Source organism: Dermacentor variabilis, chromosome 3, assembly GCF_050947875.1.
Source record: "Dermacentor variabilis isolate Ectoservices chromosome 3, ASM5094787v1, whole genome shotgun sequence".
Classification (NCBI taxonomy): Eukaryota; Metazoa; Arthropoda; class Arachnida; order Ixodida; family Ixodidae; genus Dermacentor; species Dermacentor variabilis.
In genome coordinates, this window is record NC_134570.1 from 55115346 (window position 1) to 55140097 (window position 24752).

General features: G+C 47.5%; 1 protein-coding gene across 5 annotated transcripts in view; it reads left to right on the forward strand.

The window, feature by feature from the left end:
- Positions 1-24752, forward strand: part of LOC142575637 (mitochondrial sodium/calcium exchanger protein-like) — a 156699-nt gene that overhangs the window by 105956 nt on the left and 25991 nt on the right. For all 5 annotated transcript variants that reach the window (XM_075685159.1, XM_075685156.1, XM_075685155.1 and 2 more), the window contains exons 3-6: positions 656-708; positions 2394-2451; positions 5549-5651; positions 8673-8840. In XM_075685159.1, coding sequence (XP_075541274.1) covers positions 656-708; positions 2394-2451; positions 5549-5651; positions 8673-8840 — 382 coding nt within the window. The remainder of the gene's footprint in view (positions 1-655; positions 709-2393; positions 2452-5548; positions 5652-8672; positions 8841-24752) is intronic.

The window sequence follows — 24752 nt, forward strand, 5'->3', positions numbered from 1 at the left end:
AACTCAGCAGTGAAAAAAAAACGATATCACACTTCTGCAAACAGCACTTAATAATAAATCTAAAGCCGACAAAGTTGATGCATCATACACCGCTCTCAAGTATACGAATAATTTTTATATGACTTTTTCAAAGTCGGTCTAAACGAAGCAACTATTTAGCGTAAGCTGAAAATTGGTATATGAAATCTGTCCGTCTTAGATGCTCTGCAGACGAAGTTTGCAAACTGCAATATCTCTTTTTAGTGCTAGTTATACTTTTGTAAACTTCGTGCCTTGGTTCTCTTTTTTTTTCTTTTCACCTTAACAATTTTAGGGAATTTCCCAAGATATTTCAGCTCCTAAATGAAAGTTCACTGAAACCTAACCTTTTTCTCTCTAAAATGAAACACATTTAATTCACATCGGTGTAGCGGTTGTCTCACAAAAAAAGCATTTCTGCGTTTTACAATGTATTTGAATAGCGAAATAGAACTTGGTCCCGAGCTAGGGCTTCCTCTTAGGGCTAGGGCAGAGCATATGTTACTTGCGGGGCTTGAGATTGAGTATTAGGCTTTAAAAACGGAAACAAAGTTAAACGTTTTATCCAAGCCTTGAAGACGGTCCACGCTTACAGCTTGTCTAACCTCTTTTTTTTTTTTTTTCCCCGTCCTTCCAGGCACTGGGCCTCCTCATCATGTTCGTGGGCCTGGGAATCACTGCTGACGACTTGTGAGTTTACGAACACTATACTCTCCGTGCCGGCATTGCTAAATTCTTCTTACTTTTTTTTTTTTTTGTTGCTCGATGCTTCGTTCGGCAACCTTGCCTGTGCAAACTGGGTGACTCTGGCTGAAGCGCGTGATATTTAGACTTCTCCTACGCAACGTTGCAGGATGTCGAGGTGGTTTCACACTGACTGAGTGGAGCATGTAATAGGTCCTACATATAGAAGGAGAATTGCGCGTTCTGAACTTGAAGTCGCCTATAGCTAGGTCGTATATTGTACTTGAAGAAAATAAAACAGAAGGAGATTGCGCTATGTTAACGGGAACACTCTTCGCACTTATATTTGGAGACGCATTAAAGAACCACTCGCAGTAAAGAGTGATCCGGAGCACCCCGCTAAGACGTCTCTCAAAGCCCAGCGGTTGCTTTGAGATGTTAAACGTCATCAATAAATCATGCGCTATGTGTCATCCGCTGCGTCATGTCCGGCCTTTCGACATGGCATTGCCTTTTGCATAACCTCGCGAATGCGTGCGCCGTTGCGCAGAGTCCTAGGAGGCGGCCTGCCAAGTTGTCATACGCTCAGTTATATGCGGCACGCCGCAGCATTTAGTGGGTGCTGCAACGTACACGTAAGCGGCTGGCGTGGAGCTGGTCAGGCCAGTGCCCTTCACCGAGGTGTTCCGGCGATACGAAGTTGACGTTATCATTTCATCCATCAGTTCATTCACTGAAAAACGGAAGGACACACCATGCAGGCGAGAACAACTCAGCGTGACGGAGTTCCTTTTCGAGCCTGTCGATCGTTACTCTTAACCGATTAATCGTTGAGGCAGCGCGTATGTAACGCAGAAAAGTAGGGGAAGAGGAATTGCAGTGAGGTTACTGAGCCCATTTGGCCAAGCTGGGCTGGCTACCCTGCGCGTGGGGAAGGGAATGAGTACATTGCGGTAGCTGTCACCCAAGAGACACGAGACTTGGCTATAGACACGCTGCTCCTTGTCTAGCGCGAATGAAATACCGTCTTTCCTCTACTGCATCTGCGATTGTAAACGGCATGTAATATTAAATATTTGTACCAGAAAATTTGGGTATCTTGCTTTCTTCTTTACGTGTTTTTAGGCTTGCGCATTAAGAGATTTCACTTTGTAAGAACGCCTAATTTTCTGGAAGAGAGCATGGGCTTCTGGGCCACGTTTAAGCTTTCTTGACCTTGCATAACTAGAACCGTAGCGTACACCTGACTACAGGCAGCGCGCGCATAAGAACCTGGTATTTTCAAATTGGCCTTCATTTGTCTGTGTTCGGTCTATGAAAGCTCGCGAAGTTCGCCGAGCAGAAAAGTCATTATGCCATAATATACGTATATCGCATAGGTATGGTATTGTTCAGTGTATTTCCATGCTAGTGGGAACGCGCTTTTAAGACTGCGAGTCGGGCTATTTGGATTTAACCATTGGCTGCAGATGCATAATAGTCAACGTAAAGATGGATGACAGAGTAAAAAATAAAAGGCCCGGCACGTGCATTGAACTTTCATCTTCTTCTCGTGGCATTTTCGTACGTCTCGCCTCATCAATCAGTTTAACAATGGCGCCTTAGAGAGCCATCAATTTCTCAGGTGTTCTTTGAAGTATCTATTTTATGAAGTGAACGGTCTTTCTCTCTCTCTCTCCTTCTCTCTACAGCTTGACGCCGTCGCTCATCGTCATATCGGACTCGTTGCACCTGTCTCAGAATATTGCTGTATCCTTTTCTGTCTGTCTCTCTCTCTCTATGCGCGTGCGCGCGCGTGGGTGTTTTTATCATTCTGTTGTGTATTGCCACTGAATTTTGCTTTCACCTCCGTTGAATTCGCCTCTTGGACCCACTGGTTACAAATGCAGTGCTCGTGTTCCTATGCGTGCCGCCTTTGTCGAAAGAAACGGAGCCACAACACACGTTCACCGCAACCTGCGGGGTCGACAACAGGCGACCAAGAGGAACGCGTCCTAAGTGCCCGGTTTTCGTGTCAACGGCAGGTACTCGACCCCTGCTTTCTCACCCCCCCCCCCCTCCCACCAGGGGTCGAATACCCCAGGTGTCGAGTAGTTTGACAGCTGGCCGCTCTCGAATTCCGCCATATTTTGTCCCGTTAGCCATCTTCTCAGTTTTGATTGGCTCATAGGGCTGTCAGCCTCTCTATGATTGGCTCAAAGCGTCAGTAGGGTGGAATTCGACTATTATAGTCGAATTCCACAGCGTCCAGAGTGGCAGCCCTGCTGCTTGCTTTGGCTGCATCTCGGAAAGCTGAAGATATGTCGCGAAAGAATTTAAAATTGAGTCGGTTCGAAGGCGAATGTACTTGACAGTTACAACCGTTGGGTGACAGGGAATGAAGGAGTGCTGCTCCGGGTATTGGCGAATTCCGCCATCGTCGTCGAATGCGCCATCCGCGAATCTCTGATTGGCTCGCAAGGTGACTACGCGCTCTCTGATCGTGTCAAAACGGCAACACGGTGGTATTCGACGACATTGTGGAATTTCACACTTTCTTGGATAGCACCGAAGACGTTCCCAGAGACACTGCTGTGGTTCTTGCACGACGCTGAATTGCGCGCTTTTCTTTTACTTGTCTGATTATGCCTTGCGGCAAATCACCTGAATAAATTTAAAGAAATGACCCCTCTGCTGACTATGTGGGTCATGTAATCGATTACCAGTTGTATTCGCACCACTCGAAAGTTTTAGGGAGGGAAGCGAACCCTCGAACTCACGATCTCGGAGCTCTTCATATTCCCAGACGTTCCACGCGACCGCTACGACGCGTCCGACCATCGGTCATGCTCGCATACGCTTAGTGGCTTCATTTCGTTTGACAAAGGCTGTGGCAGTACGCTGTCAATTTTGCATCATCTTTTCGCAGAAGAGGGATAAATGCATATAGTATTGAAATATGTTCATTTGCTCGCCGTTGTTTCTTCTGTTTCAAAACTTGACTGGCGGTCGCAGATGTTACCTAGCTTTACTGATAACTATTTGTGTGAAGAAAATTTTCTGGAATTGAATCGAATTAGATTAAATTGGCGTCAAAAACGAAAGAACACGAGAGGCAGAAAGCGTGGCTCGTCTGAAGGCCTGTACATTCTGGATTTCACGCTGGAAGGAGTGACAAAGGAATTTGAGAAAATTTATTGTAAACAATAAAAATGTGGTGTAAATTTTCACTTTCCTGCGCTATATTTTGTGTGTTAGTTTTGTCTATGTATAACGTGCGCTGCTGAAACCGTTCGTGCTTGATTTCGTTTTCTGTGATTGATTGTTTTGTCTGTCTGTCTGTCTGTCTGTCTGTCTGTCTGTCTGTCTGTCTGTCTGTCTGTCTGTCTGTCTGTCTGTCTGTCTGTCTGTCTGTCTGTCTGTCTGTCTGTCTGTCTGTCTGTCTGTCTGTCTGTCTGTCTGTCTGTCTGTCTGTCTGTCTGTCTGTCTGTCTGTCTGTCTGTCTGTCTGTCTGTCTGTCTGTCTGTCTGTCTGTCTGTCTGTCTGTCTGTCTGTCTGTCTGTCTGTCTGTCTGTCTGTCTGTCTGTCTGTCTGTCTGTCTGTCTGTCTGTCTGTCTGTCTGTCTGTCTGTCTGTCTGTCTGTCTGTCTGTCTGTCTGTCTGTCTGTCTGTCTGTCTGTCTGTCTGTCTGTCTGTCTGTCTGTCTGTCTGTCTGTCTGTCTGTCTGTCTGTCTGTCTGTCTGTCTGTCTGTCTGTCTGTCTGTCTGTCTGTCTGTCTGTCTGTCTGTCTGTCTGTCTGTCTGTCTGTCTGTCTGTCTGTCTGTCTGTCTGTCTGTCTGTCTGTCTGTCTGTCTGTCTGTCTGTCTGTCTGTCTGTCTGTCTGTCTGTCTGTCTGTCTGTCTGTCTGTCTGTCTGTCTGTCTGTCTGTCTGTCTGTCTGTCTGTCTGTCTGTCTGTCTGTCTGTCTGTCTGTCTGTCTGTCTGTCTGTCTGTCTGTCTGTCTGTCTGTCTGTCTGTCTGTCTGTCTGTCTGTCTGTCTGTCTGTCTGTCTGTCTGTCTGTCTGTCTGTCTGTCTGTCTGTCTGTCTGTCTGTCTGTCTGTCTGTCTGTCTGTCTGTCTGTCTGTCTGTCTGTCTGTCTGTCTGTCTGTCTGTCTGTCTGTCTGTCTGTCTGTCTGTCTGTCTGTCTGTCTGTCTGTCTGTCTGTCTGTCTGTCTGTCTGTCTGTCTGTCTGTCTGTCTGTCTGTCTGTCTGTCTGTCTGTCTGTCTGTCTGTCTGTCTGTCTGTCTGTCTGTCTGTCTGTCTGTCTGTCTGTCTGTCTGTCTGTCTGTCTGTCTGTCTGTCTGTCTGTCTGTCTGTCTGTCTGTCTGTCTGTCTGTCTGTCTGTCTGTCTGTCTGTCTGTCTGTCTGTCTGTCTGTCTGTCTGTCTGTCTGTCTGTCTGTCTGTCTGTCTGTCTGTCTGTCTGTCTGTCTGTCTGTCTGTCTGTCTGTCTGTCTGTCTGTCTGTCTGTCTGTCTGTCTGTCTGTCTGTCTGTCTGTCTGTCTGTCTGTCTGTCTGTCTGTCTGTCTGTCTGTCTGTCTGTCTGTCTGTCTGTCTGTCTGTCTGTCTGTCTGTCTGTCTGTCTGTCTGTCTGTCTGTCTGTCTGTCTGTCTGTCTGTCTGTCTGTCTGTCTGTCTGTCTGTCTGTCTGTCTGTCTGTCTGTCTGTCTGTCTGTCTGTCTGTCTGTCTGTCTGTCTGTTTTCCCTTCATCTGCTACATACCCTTCCTGCCTTGCCATTCGCCCGTTCTTGCTTTGCATGTCCGTTTGTTTTGTCCGCAATTCGCACCGCTCAGTACGTGCGATCCTTGACTTTGGCTGCACGGCCGTAAGGGCGTCACCTTCCTGGCGTTCGGCAATGGAGCGCCGGACATCTTGTCATCGCTGGCGGGCATCCAACAGGCAAGGCCCGAGCTCGTCATCGGAGAGCTGTTCGGTAAGCACGCTTTCCGTACAAATTGAGTCGCCCCGTGAAGGCGGTGTGCTGACTGTTGCATAAGTAGGACCCGCCCGGTGTGTACGACTCTTCGTTCTAAACCACTCACTCGTTCTCACTCAAATCTCGCGCAGAGGTAGCATTTTCCGGAAAGTTTAGTTCATTGCTACGCCTTCTTGCATTACTTACTCGCCCTCTAGATTCGGCGACGGCGATTGAACATATTTTTGATTATGCTTCAACTAAGCTCCAACGAAATGACGGCGTCCTCTGTCACTGACACGACAAAACTAGATGTTCCCTGATCCGCCAAAAGCCGCCAACGAGATCAGTCAGGGTGATCTGGGCGCCAGCTCGTCACGGCATTCCTGGCAACGAGGTCGCCAATCACGTGGCTCGAGATTTGACCCACCGAGCCGACGTCGAGGAATCCGAACCCGAGCGCACGCAGCCTCTAGTCTCGTACCAAGACAACACACAACATTACAAGCTAACCCGCAGAACATACGCTCTCCCACACAAGTCACTACCTCGAGAGCAGGAGCCGTTCTTCCGAGCTCTACAATACATTGTCCAACCCCACAAGAAATCACCTCGTAGTCCCTTACACAATTCTCTCCGCAATGCCGCTTCTGCGCAGAACCTGGGTCCCTCAGGTTGCAGACAGCCACCATTACACCCTCCCAAACCTATATCAAACCAGCGAGCTCTGGGAGAGAGCCTTGGCCAGCTCCGGCCTCGAGGACTAGCAATGCGAGGGCCCAGGACGCGGCCCGAGCTCAAGGCATTCTGGAATGAGGATGCCTATCCAAAGCTTCGTTTATGTAATAAACATGTTTGTTCTCTGTCTCTCTTCGTTGCCGTTGAATCGACAAGCTTTAAGTGGCGTCACCACATACGACCCCCACCTTGGATTTATTGTGGGCCAAGCTGTGCAAGTAATTTCTGGAAACCTGATGTTAAGCAAAACTCGCTGCAATATGATACCAACTGTGCAAAATTTGAGCGGAAATCAGCCGTTGGTTTAGCTGGAACAGTTACATAAACCTGTCGCTCCTATTTAGGTAACTTAGGTACGGTAGTTTAAAAAAATGCAAGAATACCAACGAAGACATCGGCAGTTGACTTTCTGCATACCAGGAGAGAATATTCATCTGGAAGGAAACTTAAAGCTTTCCTACAAAATCGCTACAAAGAACTACTGCGCTAATGCCTACTAGAGCTGCAAATGTGACGATTCCACAAGTATGGCTATTATCGGTACTGCATGGATTTCCCTGACTTTCGTCTTTCCTTATTCAAACGCTTCGTTGACATTGCAAAGCGATTATTTTAAGCAGGTTATTGCGTTATAAGTGTATCGATTCGCAACGCTATTGCGTGTGCCCAGAAACGTTGTCGCCTTGCTGCGCTCAGAAAACTGCGATTGCTTAGGAATTCACGACGATAGAGCGTAATAAATAACGCCACAAGAACGTCTGAAGCCGCAAGCGTGAATATTTGTCAAATCTGTTATATGTGGAACTAACCATAATTACCTATCGCTATATGGTGTGATGCAGCTCCCTCTGTGCAACTGTACCGGAAACGTTGCACCCCCGTTGCGTGGCGGACAAACCTTTCTACACATCAGGAAATAGAGCCCGACTACTCCGACACCGTGGTATAGCAGAACGATCGCGGTGCCGCGATTCCCTCTAGCGAGTTTTGCGGTAACTCTTTGGCGATCGGAGCGGGTGAAACGCACGAATATAATCACCACGTTTGTCGCTGCGCTGTGACTGCCGAAAAATGGCGAATGGTGCTTGATATGAAGCACGTGGAACTATCTAACAGAGCAGACAGTCGTGGAAGTATTTTTATGAACAAACTCACCCAGACGGAAGGTTGCCTGCAACGTCAGAGCAACAGCGATATATATCTCTCTCCCAAATGAACAACGGTCGATAACGATAAATAGGGGACTCCATCGCCGCATTTATTAGATGTCGCTCTTGTTATTGCAAATATTATATGACGATAACTTTTGCGACGGAGATCTCGTCTCCGTCTACATAGACCAACAATTTTTCACACGTGGGCCGATGCCCAAGGTAGTGCATGCAATGCCGGGCCGGTCCGCGGCAGGGTTGAAGCAGAGAGAGAGAGAGAGAGAGAGAGATTTACAGAAAGGCAGAGAGGTAGACCTGAGCTATCACTTGTTCGGGCCTGCTCCTCTACACTGGGGAAAAGGGACGGTTAGGAAAAGGGCTTATGGATGATGATGAAGAAGAAGATGATGATGATGATGATGATATGCAGAAGAGATGCGGACATACAAGTTCACAGAGTTGTAGCATATCCAACGCCGTGCGTCCAACTTGGACGCATGGCGTTGGTTTGGTTTGCTGGCTGCTTGGCTTGTTGGTTGGCTTGGCTTGGAGAAAGGCTATAGCGGCACTTGTTATCAGGGCTGCGCTGTTTGCGTTAGGCCAAGGACCTAAAATAAACTCGTCTGATAGCGGCCTCTTATCGACGTTTGCAACGGAAGATATCAGTTGCTATCGTTCTTGCGCGTACTCGGAACACACGCAAAATATATGATCAAGTGTTTCTGGTACCTCACAGTATTCACACTTTGGGCTAATATCACTGCAACCTATCAGGTGTCTATAACGGGTGGTGAAGAGGTGAATGAAGCAGGCATTAAGCGTAGGCTTGGCTGGTCATCCTTGTTCACTGAGGAGAAGGGCACTGACTTTTTTTTTTTTTTGCATATACGAGAAATGCACTTCTGCGGATGCTCAGGATGCTGTCACTTCGGGCGACAAATGGCCTAGCAATGCGCGCGAAAAATGTAAGCGTCGTCTGCGGCATTGTGGCCCCGAAGCAACAGAGACGTCTTAGAATACCCACACGCTCTCCTCGCGTTTCGTAACAATTGACGTTGCCCCGAGGCGAGGGGGTTTGCCCGCATTGCGTCCTCACAGCGTTTCCTTCTGTCCGTACAATGAGGACGTTCATTCGATGCTTCCGTCCCAGGCGCGGGCATCTTCGTGACGTGCGTGGTGGCCGGCTCGGTGTACCTGACGCAGGACTTCAACGTCATGGAGAGGCCGTTCCTCCGCGACGTCATCTTCTACATCAGCGCCACCTTCTGGGCGTTCTACCTGTTCTACACGCAGCGAATCACCATCGCCCACTCCATCGGTGAGTACTCCCGAATCTCTCTCTCTCTCTCTCTCTCTCTCTCTCTCTCTCTCTCTCTCTCTCTCTCTCTCTCTCTCTCATTTTACAAGTAGGCGTATACGTAATCCTGTTTCTTGAAATGGTATCGTACAGTCCTCGCCAAGACTGCGGGTGGCCTGCAGTGCAGATAACCGTCACTGTCGCCAGTAAATGTAGCGCGATGTGCTCGCAACTGCAGCGACAAGCAAGTGCGTTGTCTGTGTTTTACATCGAAGCTGTTAGCCTCTAGCTGGTCGGTATTTTTCAGAGGCTACTCACGAACAAAAAATAAAGAACACAGTACCGCCACCTAGCGGCCGCGACCACTTAGACACACATCGAAGCAGCGTTTTTAGATCTTGCGCGGGACGTACGTCGCCTGTGGTGGTGGTGCTTGTCACGTTGGCAACCCCTTCTCTATTTTTTCATTGTCAGTCCACTCGCTCGCTCCCCCGAGTCACCCGAGTGGAAGCCGTTGCTGCGCCTTAGTTCAGTGAGTCGCCGCGATGAGACGCTAGCCAGATGGTACGACTAATCTAGCTATACGTCTGCTTACGTAACGCGGGCGTCTGAGCGCGCGACGCTGCCGTTCCCGATGAGAAGTAGTAAACGATCCGTCCCTGCGTCTACCAGGTGTCCGGTTATTACGCGTCTGTCATTCTCCTTCCGCTGTGAGACGCCACCCAGAAGGCACTCTCCCCCACGACCGTAAAGCTGGCGCCCACGGAGGAGAGTATGAAAGGACGACAGGAGAGGGTGGTGAACGGTCGGATCGGCCGCGTCTGGCTGTCATTGTGAAAAAAAAAAAGAACAGAGGAGGCGCTGACGCCGGCAACAGCTTTGCTGTACGTCCACTTTCACAGGATGGAACGGAGGCGCACTTTTTTATTGGGCGTGGCTGTGCCCACTAAAGCAAGTGACACGTATTTCCTTTCTTTAGATCACTATCATCATCATCATCATCATTTGAAGCACAGCGATAGCGCCGAGCACAGTCGATGATCGTCGAAATCTGACGTGCGAATCAGACGCGTCGGCTATTTACATGGCTCGATTAACGCATGATTAACCTTCCAGCGTAATCGCTGGTACACGCATAAGCTCTATGTATGCACACCGGTATTCCCGTCGCGCACAGAATTTGGTTGCACGAAGCTGGGCGACAACGCGGACAACAGATAGGACCATCGACAACAATCGAGAGACTTCTCGTACAAAAAACGCGCGCCTTGCGCCTTTAACATTTATTAGCCGGAAAAATGCGGTCACCGGATAAAAAATTGGAGGGCGCTTAAGCTTCGCCTTCAAGAGTGGAACGCGACAGCGTTCCCGTCGACCCGCCAAGGGGTGTAAGACAATGGGCTACGGCGCAGCGACTACGCGCCCCGCATCGAACGCGGTGAGCGTCGAGCAACGCAGCGTTCGGCGCGACAACGAAATGTACGCCTGAGCAAGCGACGCACGCCTGAGCCTTAGAAACAGCTCGTTTCTAAGGCAACACCGCGTTCACTAGAGGCGCTTTTGTACCGCTTTGAAGCATCGAACTCGTGGCTCAGTGGTAACGTCTCCGTCTCACACTCCGGAGACCCTGGTTCGATTCCCATCCAGCCCATCTTGGAAGTTGCGTTTTATTTATGAAGTGCCTGCCGTGATTTATCGCTCACGGCCAACGCCGCCGACGCCGACACCGACGACACCGGCTTTTCTGCGACACGAGCTCCTTAACGCTATCGCGTTAAAATAAAGAACTATGCGTGTCAATAGTACCAGTAGGAATCCAAGACATGCTTTGTATAGGCTCCCTGAGTATTACGTCTTCGTTACGTGCACTTTTACGAAGCAGCCACCTATACTCACCATACTTATACGTCCTGCGTCGAAACATAAAGATGCAGGCATGTTTGTCTTGCTTGTGTTGTTACATTAAAGGATATGAAGGAATGATGAAAACTAATTTCTATAAATTGTTACATTAATGTTTCTTATAATGCAAATTAGATATCAAGATGGAATTTCCAGACTAACCAGAGCAAATTTGGGGGCTTTTCAGGATGTCGTATGTTAGTAGACTGTGTATAATTGGCTGCATTGGTACTGACTGGGTTACGGCAGAGCGGGAGAAACGTTTCCGCTGCAATAGCGAATACGTGCATTGTTAAGAAAGAAGCACCCCTTTCCGTGTGTGTTGTGCAATTCTTTTAGTCTCCTTGTTAATATGCGAAGAGGCACGAGTTACGCACGTGCGCGCATTCACGCGTGTCTGTGCTACAATAGTTGGTGAACGCCGAACACGGAAATGCCTAGAAAAAAAAAGAACGTAGATGTATGCCAATGATAACAACTGATACATCAAAGCGAAGCATTATAAGCGACTTCTCACTTTCTTTGCAAGTACTAAGGGTCTGTTTGTTAGCAGGTCTTATGACGATCCAACACCGGATGCCGCCTGCGCGTTATCACCAACCCTGTGATCGTACGGTCGCTTCGCATCTCTCACGCATGCGGTGTTGCTGAACAATGCCACCAGCTTTCACTGTCGCAGCCGTACAATTTCACAGAGAGAGGAAGAGAGAGAATGATAAATGAAATGCAGGAGGGTTAACCAGAACTGAGCCCGGCTGGCTACCCTACATCGCGGAAGGGGAGATGGGAGGGAAAGATTAAGAGGAGGATCATTCTCTCTCTTCCTCTCTCTGTGAAATTGTACGGCTGCGACAGTGAAAGCTGGTGGCATTGTTCAGCAACACCGCCTGCGTGAGAGATGCGAAGCGACCGTACGATCACAGGGTTGGTGATAACGCGCAGGCGGCATCGGGTGTTGGATCGTCATAAGACCTGCTAACAAACAGACCCTTAGTACTTGCGAAGAAAGTGAGAAGTCGCTTATAATGCTTCGCTTTGATGTATCAGTTGTTATCAATTACGGATCACTGGCAAAAAAAAAGAGAGGAAAAAATCTCGTAAAGAAATTTTTTGAAGCATCTTACGTTTTGTTAGCGGGCGTCGGTGTTTTGAGGATCTCGAGCGATTCCACCGCGAGCGCCGCATCGAGAGGCGGAAGGAGGAGAGGCAGTGGAAAGCACGGAGGCGGAAAGCGATGTGCAGGTTCCACGCGGCGGCGGGAACCGCTCGAATCGAAGCCTTCGTCGATGTTATTGAACAGCGCACTACCTTCATAGCGACTCTTCGCAAGTCGGGACCACACGACCCAGTTGAGTACTCATTTTCACTGGCAACCGCCTCGATCAACGTCAAACCTGTGGCCCATGTTCTCGAATAGATAATTACTCTCGCGGGATGACTAAGAGAGACAGAGAGAGAGAGAGAGAGAGAGAGAGAAAAGCAACTTGAGCGTATTAAAAATAAACGCCTCCTACAATACCAATACATTTTCGCTGACCGTGAAAGGACGTTGAGTAGCCAGAAATGAAATAAAAAACAAAATCGAGGTGGCGACGCCGCCTAAAAGCACCTGGCGAGCATGGTTCATATGCTATATGTGGACGCGCTTACATATATCAGACGGCACACACGCAACAGACACCTGGGAGGCTCCGACGCGCAGTTCAGACCTGTAGGAGCTCGAAGGGCGATCATCAATCAAGTTCAGGCAGCCGCCGGGTCCCAAGGGATACTGGCAGACTCCTAGCAAGGTTCTTTAAAAAAAAAAAACCTTGCTGTTATTAAAAAAAAAAGACACAGCAATCAGTTGGGATTAAAAAAAGAAACCAACTGATTAGCACTGCACAGTGCCTTGCCTTGATCTTGTCCTGACACTACACCCGCTGCCGCCGCAAAAAATCGCGACGTGTTCCCGCCCAGGTCTCGGCGTTGGCGGGCCAGGCCCGTCCGCATTTACGTGCAAGCGGCAAACGGGTCGCGCTAACTCCGCCCGACTCGACGCTAGTTCGGTGCGACCGGCCAGCGCTTGCGTGAACTCGACAGGCACGTTCCAGCCCGACGAGGCGACTCGACGCGATCCTGTCGGGTTCGCGTAAACGCCCTGAAAGACGAGAAAAAAAAAAAAAAAAAACGTGGCGCCAAGCGGCGGCCTATGCGGGTCGTGAGTGTTGTGCAGCAGCGAGCGTAACTGTCGCTGAATTGTGCTTGGACGTTTATTTGATTCGATAGAAGCATTCTAAGCGCACGCTACATTAACTTTAGTGCAAACAATAAGTAAACTATATATCACTTTCACAACAAGAAGTATGGGTTGAGTATGGACAGCTGGGCTAGTTGGTTGCGATTGGCATTATGAAACATCGTTCCAGCGCACAATTGAACACGGACGAGAAGAGAAGGACAACATGAACGCCGGACTTCAACTGAATGTTATTCGCGGGAAACAGGGCTCTATGTGCACAGGGGGAGGGGAATCATGAGAGGCGTCGAAAGCAAAAGAAAGAATTAAAATAGTAAGAACATAAGAAGTAAAAAGGTGAAAAACCCTTTTTTTCACCTCACTCAAGTACAATCTTGCTCGTCTCCCGCCCTATACCTAGCTGATTCGACACACGCGTTTGCCCTGAGATAACCAAGTTCTTTTCTCCCGAGCACAACAGAAGGAGCACTGACGCAGTAATCGTTTTCATTGGAGATACAAGAGGCTTCGCGTTGTCCTCTTCTCGTACGTGTTCAATTGTGCGCTGGAACGATGTTTCATCATGCCAAGAAGTATGGCCAGGAGAGTACTCCCTCCAGCCGCCGTGGGCGATCGCCGATCTCCCTCCACCAAGAACTCTTTAAACTCCTTCAGCGGAAAGGCGACCACGTGACACGGAGTGCATCTCCCTCGAGATAAGGACGACGGAGTTAACAGGAATTTGCGGGTGTGCGTGTGACAGGGGTATTAAGCACCGGCGCGCTGTGGCTCCGGCTCTAAGGAGCAGGAAATGTGGACGCTCATTTCTCTTCTCGTAATCAACGTCCTGCGGGGCAAATTAAGGAAATATAGCCTTTTCGGTGAATAACTTACCGGTCTAAACTGTCCTGTGTCCTTTTAATCGACACTCGGAGTGTTCGTGCGCGCAATATGTGCCCTCACCATCAACGATAGCGTAGGTCGAGCTTTTCTTTCTTTTTTTGCTAAATACTTTTTTTTTTGGGCAGGACGTGTAATCTGCGTAATTGCCTCTTTGAGCTCTTCAATGCGTCGTCGTATCACCGCCAGTGTACTGATCAATACGCAATCGATCACTGCGTAGGCGTATATGCAGGAGGAGATAAAGCGGTGATCGACAATGGTTCGCAGATTTATTGCGTATAGCACGCCGAGCGCGATCGTTATGTCAGTATCATCATCATAATCATCATCATCATCATCATCATCATCATAGACAAAGGCGCGTCGCTTATCGCACGAGGAAGCGCTTTTACTTATTTCGCCATTCTGATGCGTTTAATTATCCGAGTCGTCCAAATAGCACGCGTTGTACTTTGGCCCGGTTGTTATAACCTGTAGGCAGCAAATCAGGAGCTTCGCGATTCCCGTGCCAAGTATAGCAGTAGTATTCGACATTAAAAGGATTTCCTTTTATGCCGCCACATCGGGATGCCAACACTGTGGCAATTATGGGTGTTGCAGCAATGTTGCTGCGCCAAGTAGTCCGGCAGGTTTTCCGCTTCGGTTTCTGGCGACGGTTTCGCACTTGCCAAGGCGCGAAAGAGCGAAACGAATGGAAACGCGAAAATGGAAGTTGCGTAGAAATCGTCGATGACCGTTGTACGTGTAAGCGACTTTGTCGCGGCGAGGATACCGAGGCAGCCTTTGTTGTTCCGTGGCGTTACTGCGCGGAGAACGCAGCCGTTAGCCGGCGAATCTGTAGCGGTAGCGTAGGTGGCTATGCATGTATGCGCGTATTCGTCGTAGCGTGTGTTGTCTCATAGCGCACGACTGCCGATGTGGCACACGACTGTCGTCCTCCCTTCCCGCTGCCGCCACAGGGAGGGAAAGGGACAAGGGGAGGGATGTCCTTCCCGAGCGCTCCACCCCAGCGTCTAAACGATGCAAACCTTCACGCGTCCCGAAGCTCTCTCTCTCTCTCATATATATATATATATATATATATATATATATATATATATATATATATATATATATATATATATATATATATATATATATATATATATATATATATATGAGAGAGAGAGAGACACACACACACACTTCGGGACTACATTCAAGAGGTCTGTGACGCCTCCGCATCGCTCGGTAGCTTTCTCCCCATTGCCACATAACAGTGTGCACGAGTACGGCTGCCTTCCTGATGCAGTTGTAAGCCCTGGCAACGTCGTATCGAACGCCAGGCATTGAAGGGCCCCCCTGGTTATACGTCAAAATGTTTTCCAAAATTTGAAGCCTGCATGTTGCATTTCCTTACATCTGGAACAAATGGCAGGCAATTTTCTTCGGTCCTCCTCGGGGCATGCCCAGAGGACAGGGAACAGATTTGCTGGCATTTAGCACATTATAGTGTTAGTACACTGATCCGGATAAATGTTGCGTTGTATTGACGGATTAGAAAAAAAAAAGTTTCAGTTCGCAGCCTCCATCAGGCAACTTGTCGTCGTTTGCTTAGGTAAGCCCAAATGATATAAGCTGCCTTAATGCGCAGATACATACGTCATTTGGCATGTATTGATTCGTAACCAGTTTACACGAATGGAGGAGCAGTATGGCGACAAAATACGTGCATTTCTGTTTTTTCTTCGTTCTTTCATTTCTTTTTCAAGTAATTTTTTGCGTGGTACCTTATTTCTCCTCTTACTTTCTGAATCGCGTCTGACTTGTGTCTGACTCGTGAATATATTTATAACATACAATAGTGCCTCTACGGAGCACAGCACCACCTGCACAGTAGACGAAAAAGAAAACGAGAAACAAACAAAGGAAAACAAAGCAATCCTCGCAACGAACCGTCATTTTCTTTGAACATGCGCCTACCGCCGCACACAGCTGCTCGCACAGAAGCTTTTTTTCGCAGTACGGCAGTCGTAGACAAGCTGAATGCGGTCGCAACGCGAGGTTGCAACAAAGAACAGAGGACGTGTAGGCGAAATTTATTGCCATTTCGCTTCACGCAGACAGCCAGCAAGCGTTGGTGACGAAATTACGCGCACGTTTGGCTGGAAATTTCCACGGAAAATTTTCGCATAGACGATCGCCAGAGAATGCCTGATATTGTTCCTTTGTGGAGGTATCGCAACGTGACGTCACGGCACTCCATAGTGCTGTCACATGTACACCGATAGGGTTTCCTACAAAACATTACGAGAAGGAAAGCTCTGGCTCTGCGATCGTTTAGCTGCTGTGGGGGATGACGGATTGTAGGCGTATTTGTGTAATCTTCGGACCCGCGGCTTCACACGTTATTGCGGCTTTGATTACTGCGCCTATAGCTTTGTAAATTTCCGAGCTACCGTACTTTTCTAAGCGCAGCATTGCAACAAGTTTATGTGCACGTGCATTATCGATTGCTAATTATTTCGTTTATGGCACGACGTTTAGTCAAAACTGATCAATCCGGGCAAAGTCCCGGTGCCGTTTCAAGCCAAAAGGACGGCTTTCAGAAGGCAAATCCTCGTTACTCGACCCACTAAGCCCGTAATGCCCGAAATTCGCGTTTCTTGTCGCTCCCGTACACACAATAGTGCCAGATACCCCTCTGCAGTCGCCTCCCGTTGATTAGATCACGGTTAATTCGACTGTTCGCGTAATTCGAACGCACTTGAAATCCCCGACGAGAAACGACGAGTTATTTTTTGTTGACTTTTCGAAAGCTTTCGATTCAATAAATCGCCTTACATTATTAACAAAATCGGAGCGTCGCGGATTTCGTGGCTTGGCCTTAAATTTTATGACGTCATACCTAACGACTAGAAAGCAAAGTGTGGCAAAAAGGAAGAATTCTCAGTGACAGAAACTGTGAGAGCAGGTGTTCCTCAGGGCCAGCGTGTTAGGACCCTCATTACTTCATCTTTATATTAATGATATTGTTAACATATAGGAACAGGCTTCATTCATAATCTATGCAGACGACACGAGTATATGTTTAAATTCCGATAGTCTTGATAATCTTACTCTTAATTCAAACATTGTTCTCGATAAATTAAAGCGATAAATGCGCTAAAAATCAATCCTACAAAGACAAAACCAATTTTGTTTGCACCATACCAAAAATATATACACTTTAATTTTAATGTTGAAATCGGTTCTAATAACATTGATTTAGTGTCAGAAACTAAAGTCCTTGGCGTAATGTTCAACGAACACTTACTCTGGAATTCTCAAATTAAATGTATTCGTCGTAATCTCGCTCAAATAGCTGGGATGCTGTGCAACTGCCGGTATGTATTACCTGGGAGACTGAAGCTCTTAGCGTTCAACTCGATTTTTTCCGCCCAAGTAAATTATTGCTCGTTAGTATAGAGTACGACGTCGCACATAAATATATATAAGATTCATCGATTACAGAGGAAAACTCTTCGTCAAATTGCAGATGTTCCTTGGGGTTTACCATCACATAATCTATTCCTTAGGTACAGCATCTTACCTTGTGGGGTTCTTACCCGTGCTCTTGGGACAAAGGAACGACAACACGGTAGTGCAAACAATCGCGAGGGCATTTATTGCACCTTTCATAGACCAGTGCCAGCTAGCCGAGTTGCCATCCACAAAACATGCCGATGGGCGCGCTTCAAATCTAGAAGTCCGACTCACCGCGACCGGAAAACGAGCGAATACGTTCGCCCCATGCTGGACACCAGCGCCTGGTCGTTCGCGCGTACGGTCACGCGAATGGTGGCGCGTTCTAACGATCGTGTTCGTCCATTCCGGGGAAGGCCTCGCGAGACTGTCTTGCAGAACCATGGATCGGCGCACGCGCAGAACGTCCGCGCCGCTTGCCGAACCCCAGCCCACAAGGAAGAGCCTTCTCCTTTCCGCGCCCAAGTAACCCCGCCGTTAGGCGGCGTTAGCAGGGCCACACTGGCGCCATCTCTCGCAATGCGCTTCAAGCAGACCGACTGCCGCTGGCACCAAGCCACACGGCGAAGCCGGATTAAAGGAGAAGGGAGCTATGCGGGAAAACAACATATAAGGGACGCGTGAGAGTAGCGCATCCCGACAATCTTTTGAGCAGTTCTATAAGTACCGAATGTTACTCCGTTACAAAATGAGTCTAAAGTATAATAACGCGTCATTTATGTCACTGTGCAACCTAAGGAGCGCTCCGGAAAAAAAGCATGCAGCTTCCGGAGCAGGACAACTTGGCTAGAACCTTTCTGTAGGACAAATCATGGCTCTAACAGTATAGAATGTTATTTAAGCAGACTTCTTAATGAACTAATTTCTTGTGATGTAAATGTCCTCGATGTGAGACATAGTGATCTTAAATTTTACTTTCTAACCAGGTTTTAGTAGTTTTGTTAATACGTTATCATGTACCCCTATTGACATGTTCTGAATTTGTTAAATGTGGGATATCTTTTTTTTCTTTTGTACTTCACCATATGTATGTACTTTACCTATTCACATTTTTTTCTTTGCAGTTCATAAGCGGTAATTTTCGCATTCCCACTAGAATCAATGTTTTTGTGATATCGTATAATGCTCTAATAATGATAACAATCACTGTCGCGCTGCCATTGACTGTCTGTAAGGGTATAGGGATCCCGTCAAGCTTGTCGATAGAAAAAGCTTTTTGTCCCTGTTCCCTGCATTTCTCATGTACGAAGGGCAGAAATAAACTGAATTGAAAGTGAAATTTGTTGATATGAAAGGACAACTCGTTTAGTTAGAACGCGAAAGCATGTCGCTTCGGGTAACGGATGGACGGACGGACGGACGGACGGACGGACGGACGGACGGACGGACGGACGGACGGACGGACGGACGGATGGATGGATGGATGGATGGATGGATGGATGGACGGATGGATGGATGGATGGATGGATGGATGCTATGAGCGCGTCCCCTTTGGAACGGGGTGGTGGGTTGCGCTACCAAGCTTCTTTTTTATATTTTGGCTTGTGTATTACCTTTCTTATCTTTTTAAACATGCAAAAATTCCCAGCATCTGAAAATGTAAACCATCATTGGTAACTTTCTTCTTTTTCTTTTTTTGCACGTCGTCTCTCTTGTTTGTGGTCTCCCTACTTTTCTGCCACCACACCTCCAATCGCCTTTACTAATCTCTGTTGCGGACATGTTTGCTTTCCCCCCTGCTATCCCTGAATTTCAGTCCTCAATCAGCCGCTGTGCGCGAGTCCGAGAAGACGATAGCGGGAACTTTTGAGCTGTGAAAAGCCAGAGCGATCGCCGCTTCCTCCGCCACATGGGAAGCTGCACGTTATTCACAGCTTCAGCGATGCCGGTGGAGACAGACGTGGAGATAAGCGCGGTTCCGAGGGATCGCGCGAAACATTGCGCAATATTATATCCATATAATCACTCGGCGCATATCACTCATATCAGTCACTGGCTACGGCATTCCGCTGCGCAGAACGAGGGATTCGATTTCCGACTGCGGCGGCCGCATTGATACGGGGGAGGGAGGTAGAGTACAAAAAAAAAAAAAAAAACGTACAGTATACTAAGATTTAGGCGCAGGTAAAATAGGCGCAGGCGCTCAAATTGAATCGGGAGCGTCCGTCAACCCACTGTTCAGCGGATCATCGCAGTAATCACCCATACTAAATCCTGGCTGCTCTTCCAATGTCCCTGTAAAACCCCTTACAGTCGGCCTGCATATTTGTCACCCTTATATATGGCCCGTAGACTGCCTCTTATGGACAGCGTACAGACATGTGCAGAACTTTATATCGCCTATCGTCTCTAGCATGCGTATATGTAAAGAAAGAAAGAAAGAAAGAAAGAAAGAAAGAAAGAAAGAAAGAAAGAAAGAAAGAAAGAAAGAAAGAAAGAAAGAGTGAAAGAGAGACAGTATGCAGATACTAACTATCCTGCGATGTGCCTCCGGACGTGCTTAATTTTATTTTTGCGAGAAAACTATCCTGCGCACAAATGCGCAGGACCCACCACGCAGCTCGTCTCCATATGTTCAAGGCCACGAAAAAAACTGAATAAGAATAAAGTATATTGTTTTGCTCGCCTTCTGTCTTGAAGGAACACCTGCACCTGTCTATGTCCGCGCTCATTGTAGGCAGCACAATGTAAAGTCAACGACGTCCGTGGAACACACGGTCAGCGGACCCTCCTGCATGTGTTCCAGCAGTGGCGTAGCCAGAAATTTAGTTCGAGGGAGGGGGGGGGGGGGGGGGGGCTCACGTTGCAGCTCGGCCTCCTCCTTATAAAATTTGTCGAGGAATCAAATACATGAATAATAACTGCATTGCGATGGCCAAAGCTGCTGCAAACAAATTCTTCAACGCTGCGCACTCTCAAAACTAGTAAAACATGTATTTTGTCATAAAATAATATACTCGTACGTCCCAAAAAATTGTGCCAGAAATAATTGACATCAATGCTTCCATGTTGTTCTTGTCTGTTTAATAAGTAAAGAAAATATCACACCAACTTTAGAACTATACCTGTTCGAAACAAGCAAAACAGTGCATGCCGCTGATATGAAAAAAACGTAAAGGACATGAAAGGAACGAGTTGAAGACAAATATTTTAATAAAACTTTGTCATTCCAGAACCTTGTTTACATTTTCGTGCATATGCAACGGCCAGGGGAAAAATCTCAATGACGCTGTCCTTTGTTCGAATGCATTGCGCAGGAGCAGCTGTCACCGGTCGTGTATTGTTAGTATCTGCTCCAAAATTATAGTCTCAACGGAGAGCACATATAGAAAGCAACACTTCTGAAATATATACGAAACCCGCCGTGGTTGCTCAGTGGCTATGGTGTTGGGCTGCTGAGCACGAGGTCGCGGGATCGAATCCCGGCCACGGCGGCCGCATTTCGATGGGGGCGAAATGCGAAAACACCCGTGTGCTTAGATTTAGGTGCACGTTAAAGAACCCCAGGTGGTCAAAATTTCCGGAGTCCTCCACTACGGCGTGCCTCATAATCAGAAAGTGGTTTTGGCACGTAAAACCCCAAATATTATTATTATTAAATATATACGAAAGCGAGGCAAGTTAAAGTGCGTCAATGCGAAGACATGACAAATGGGATACGTCATTTAAAAGTAGTCTCCATGAGACATTTGTCCCACTGACTAACGAGTATAGCGTGATTCCCGTCTCATAAAACTCCTTCGGTTGCTGCTTAAAAAAGTCTGTAACTGACGCTTTCACGTCATCGCCCGACACGGATCAGGTTACCTTGAGCTGATTTTTCAATCGCCCCATAATGTGGAAGTCCCAAAGTGACAGGTCTGGGCTGTGTGGCGGACGTTGCAGCATTTCTCACATGATGTTTGCCAGTTTTGTGTTAACCACATCAGTGACGTGGGGACGGGCATTGTCGTGGAGCAAGATGACCACATTCGTCAATTTTCCACGTTCTTTGTTCTTGATTTTGACAGGCAGCCGATCTGGCGTTTCCCAATACCGGAAACGATTGATAGTCTCTCCAGGGTTAGCAAATTCCATCAGTAATGGCCGCTGACGATCGAAAAAGAAAGTCAACAACACGTTTCTGGCAGAAATGACGGCCTTTGCTTTCTTTGGGGGTGGTGAATTCGAATGTTTCCACTGTAAGCTTTGCGGTCATGTTTCAGGCTCGTAGTAGTGGTGCCATGATTCGTCCCCGGTCACAATTGCAGACAAGAAGTCGTCAGCCTCATTGTGATACCGGATTAGATGCGCCAAGGCAGTGCCGAACCTCTGCGTCTTCTGGCAGTAGTTCAATATCTTGGGCATCCATCGTGCACACAGGAACCGACAACCGAGATGTTCATGAATTATGGTGTGAACCAAAGCGTGACTGATGTTCACACGCTGTGCCAGTTCATCGATGCTCATCGTTCTTTCTTGTCTAAACAGCCCATCAACCTTTACGATTGTGCTGGTGGTGATTGCACAGTGGCTTTGGTCCGGTCTTGGATCGTCTTAGCAACTTTCACGTCCTTCTTTGAACCGTTTGCTCCAACGCTTCACAGTGGCCAATGAAACGTAATTTCAACGTACACGGCAGCCATACGGTGACTAATTTCTTTTTGGGAAATACCTGCAGCTGTCAGAAACCTCACGACACCACCTTGTTAAACTTTTGGAGTGTCCATTAGGTCAAGTAACCACGTTCAACCCAGTGTATGAGAGCATTAAATAACCTTTATCCTCACACTTGCGTGTCACTTTTGTAAATGAGAGACGTCTCTGTGCTACGCGCATGCTGCACACATAATGAACCGAACCATATTTGCGCCGGGTGGGTTGGCTCACTTTCATTTGACTCGCCCTGGTACATTAGAAATATCGAAGATACAGCTTGATAAAGGGCAAGACAGTGTCACTGGAAACAAAGTTCAGTACACAAACCTCGCAACAAGAAAATTGAATATACGTATAAGGCTCCAGTAAATCTAAGTATTTAAGAAAAAATCACTATATATAATGTGTCAAAGAAGGCAAATAAACATGTTGCAAAATCGCAGATTCACATATCAGAGAATCCTAGGGCCCGTTCCTCCTCCCTCCTCTGCCCCTGATAATTGCGCGTGACAGAAGGCGGCGCGCTTCCTCCCCGCTTTTCTCCCTTGCGCACAGAAGACATAGGCTCCACCGTCGGCTCACCCATGCTACCCATCCCCCCTACGCTTTCACTCGCACATACAGCATGCGGCGTGCGGTCGCGATGTTATCGCCCTTGGACTTTATACAGAACATGAAGGCGACGGCAACGGCAGGAATGCGCCTGGAGTGTCCACATAATTGCTATCGCTATAATATGATAAGGGTATCCGGCAACTGAAGCGTCCCGCGGCCCATAACTTCCTGCAAAATAAGTGAAAAAATCCAACTTTCATCACCGTGCGACAATTCGCTGCGCCGCAACTCTTTTTTTCTTTCTTGTGGGGCGGGGCATCGAAATGAAAAAAGAAAAGAACACGAAGGAAAGCATGTTGGCCACAATCGAATGCCTACTTCGGACAGACAGCTACCGAAGGAATATCGAACCTGAGACGCGTGGTCCACAGAGAACCATACGCATACTGCTCGTACACCAGCGAGACTACACTTTCCGGGGAGGTTGGCTCAAGCGACGGTGTTGCAATCCGTCGAGTCCCCGCAGTGATAGCGGCGAGCGACCATTGTTTCTTTTTCTAGGGATATATAACAATAACGAGAACGCGGCCTCTAGCAACAGCCTTCGCACCCGCTGGAAAGCCGCGCTGCTCAGCCCCGCCCTCGAGGATCAACTATGGGCCGTCCAGCGGGCCGAAGATGCCGCCAGGACCCACGGACTCCTGGCGTCGTGGTGGTCGGGGCAAGGCGAGAAAAACGCATGCGCTCTCGCTGGCTTTGGCAGCACGCGGGTAGCGAGAAGAAGAAAATTGAAGAGGCTCAATGTGGGGGGTCCTCTTGAATAAAAGTCCAAACTACAAAAGTATAAATAAGAACGTAGTTACCTTTGTTGGCTTTAGTGTATTCACATGGATGCTTCGGCGCTGGTGAAAAAAAAAATGTTAATATTCTTTTCTGTGACATGACGGCACAAATGAACCACCACAACGCTGTCTCATCAGACTTCGCTGCATGCTTTGTCAACTTTAGAGTAGTACACACTCGCCAACTTGTCTGAAAGTGTGTTGATTTGGCCTGTCTTGTTGTATGGTCCGATGTACGACTTTAGAACTAAAGTAAATGCGCACTTGGCGCCAAATGTTTATAACAACAGTAAAGCCACAATGTTCTGGAATTGTAAATCTAAAGCGCAACTTTCGAAATGTGAACACACCTTTCGCATCAAAAGGTTATGAGAACATTACACCCGTAAAGTTTATACCCACATGAACCTATCGCACGGTACGGAGGCGTTTTACAGCCTTCTGTTTCTCCGCGGCTTAGCATTGGATCCTCTTCCTCGCGGTTTTATTAAGGTGACAAGTGGCCACAGAGGCAGGATGGCCACTGCGTGTGAAGACCTTAAGCGTGCTCCGTTTGAAAGCCAAGTGGACCGTCTTGCGTTGCATCTTCAGAATTTTGGCGACCTCGGTAGGAGAGTATCCGTTCCGATCGCTTAATGACGACATAACGGGTTGATGTGATGCAGTCCAGGACGTGCCACTTTCCGAAAAGAGTATACGCAAACCACCCTAAAAACGCGGTCGAAATACAGAAGAAAGATTTAAGAAATGTTTGACGAAATGATGCGAGAAATGTTTAAACAAAATATCAGAGGCTCAATTATGCATCAAAGCGCGAGACCGTAATTATGACGCACACTGCAGTCCCAGCTAACACGCACTTGGTTGGAGAAAAAGAAAAAAAAAACTAAACAAGCGAATGCTTCTTTGTGGACGAAACCAACCTTATGTTAGCGACCTTCTCATTGACAGCTGAAGGTATTTTCTTTCTTTTTCTCATCTAGTAATTGGTAGTGATTATTGACGTAACATTTTTAAGTATTAACTTTACGTACGTCCATTATGTCATTACAGGGCTTGTTGTAGAGTACATTTGAAATATCTCTCAGTTACAGATTTCACTTGTCTGTAATCCCTGATTCAGAATATATATATATATATATATATATATATATATATATATATATATATATATATATATATATATATATATATATGTGTGTGTGTGTGTGTGTGTGTGTGTGTGTGTGTGTGTGTGTGTGTGTGTGTGTGTGTGTGTGTGTGTGTGTGTGTGTGTGTGTGTGTGTGTGTGTGTGTGTGTGTGTGTGTGTGTGTGTGTGTGTGTGTGTGTGTGTGTGTGTGTGTGTGTGTATAGCAAGCCGCTTTTCAGAG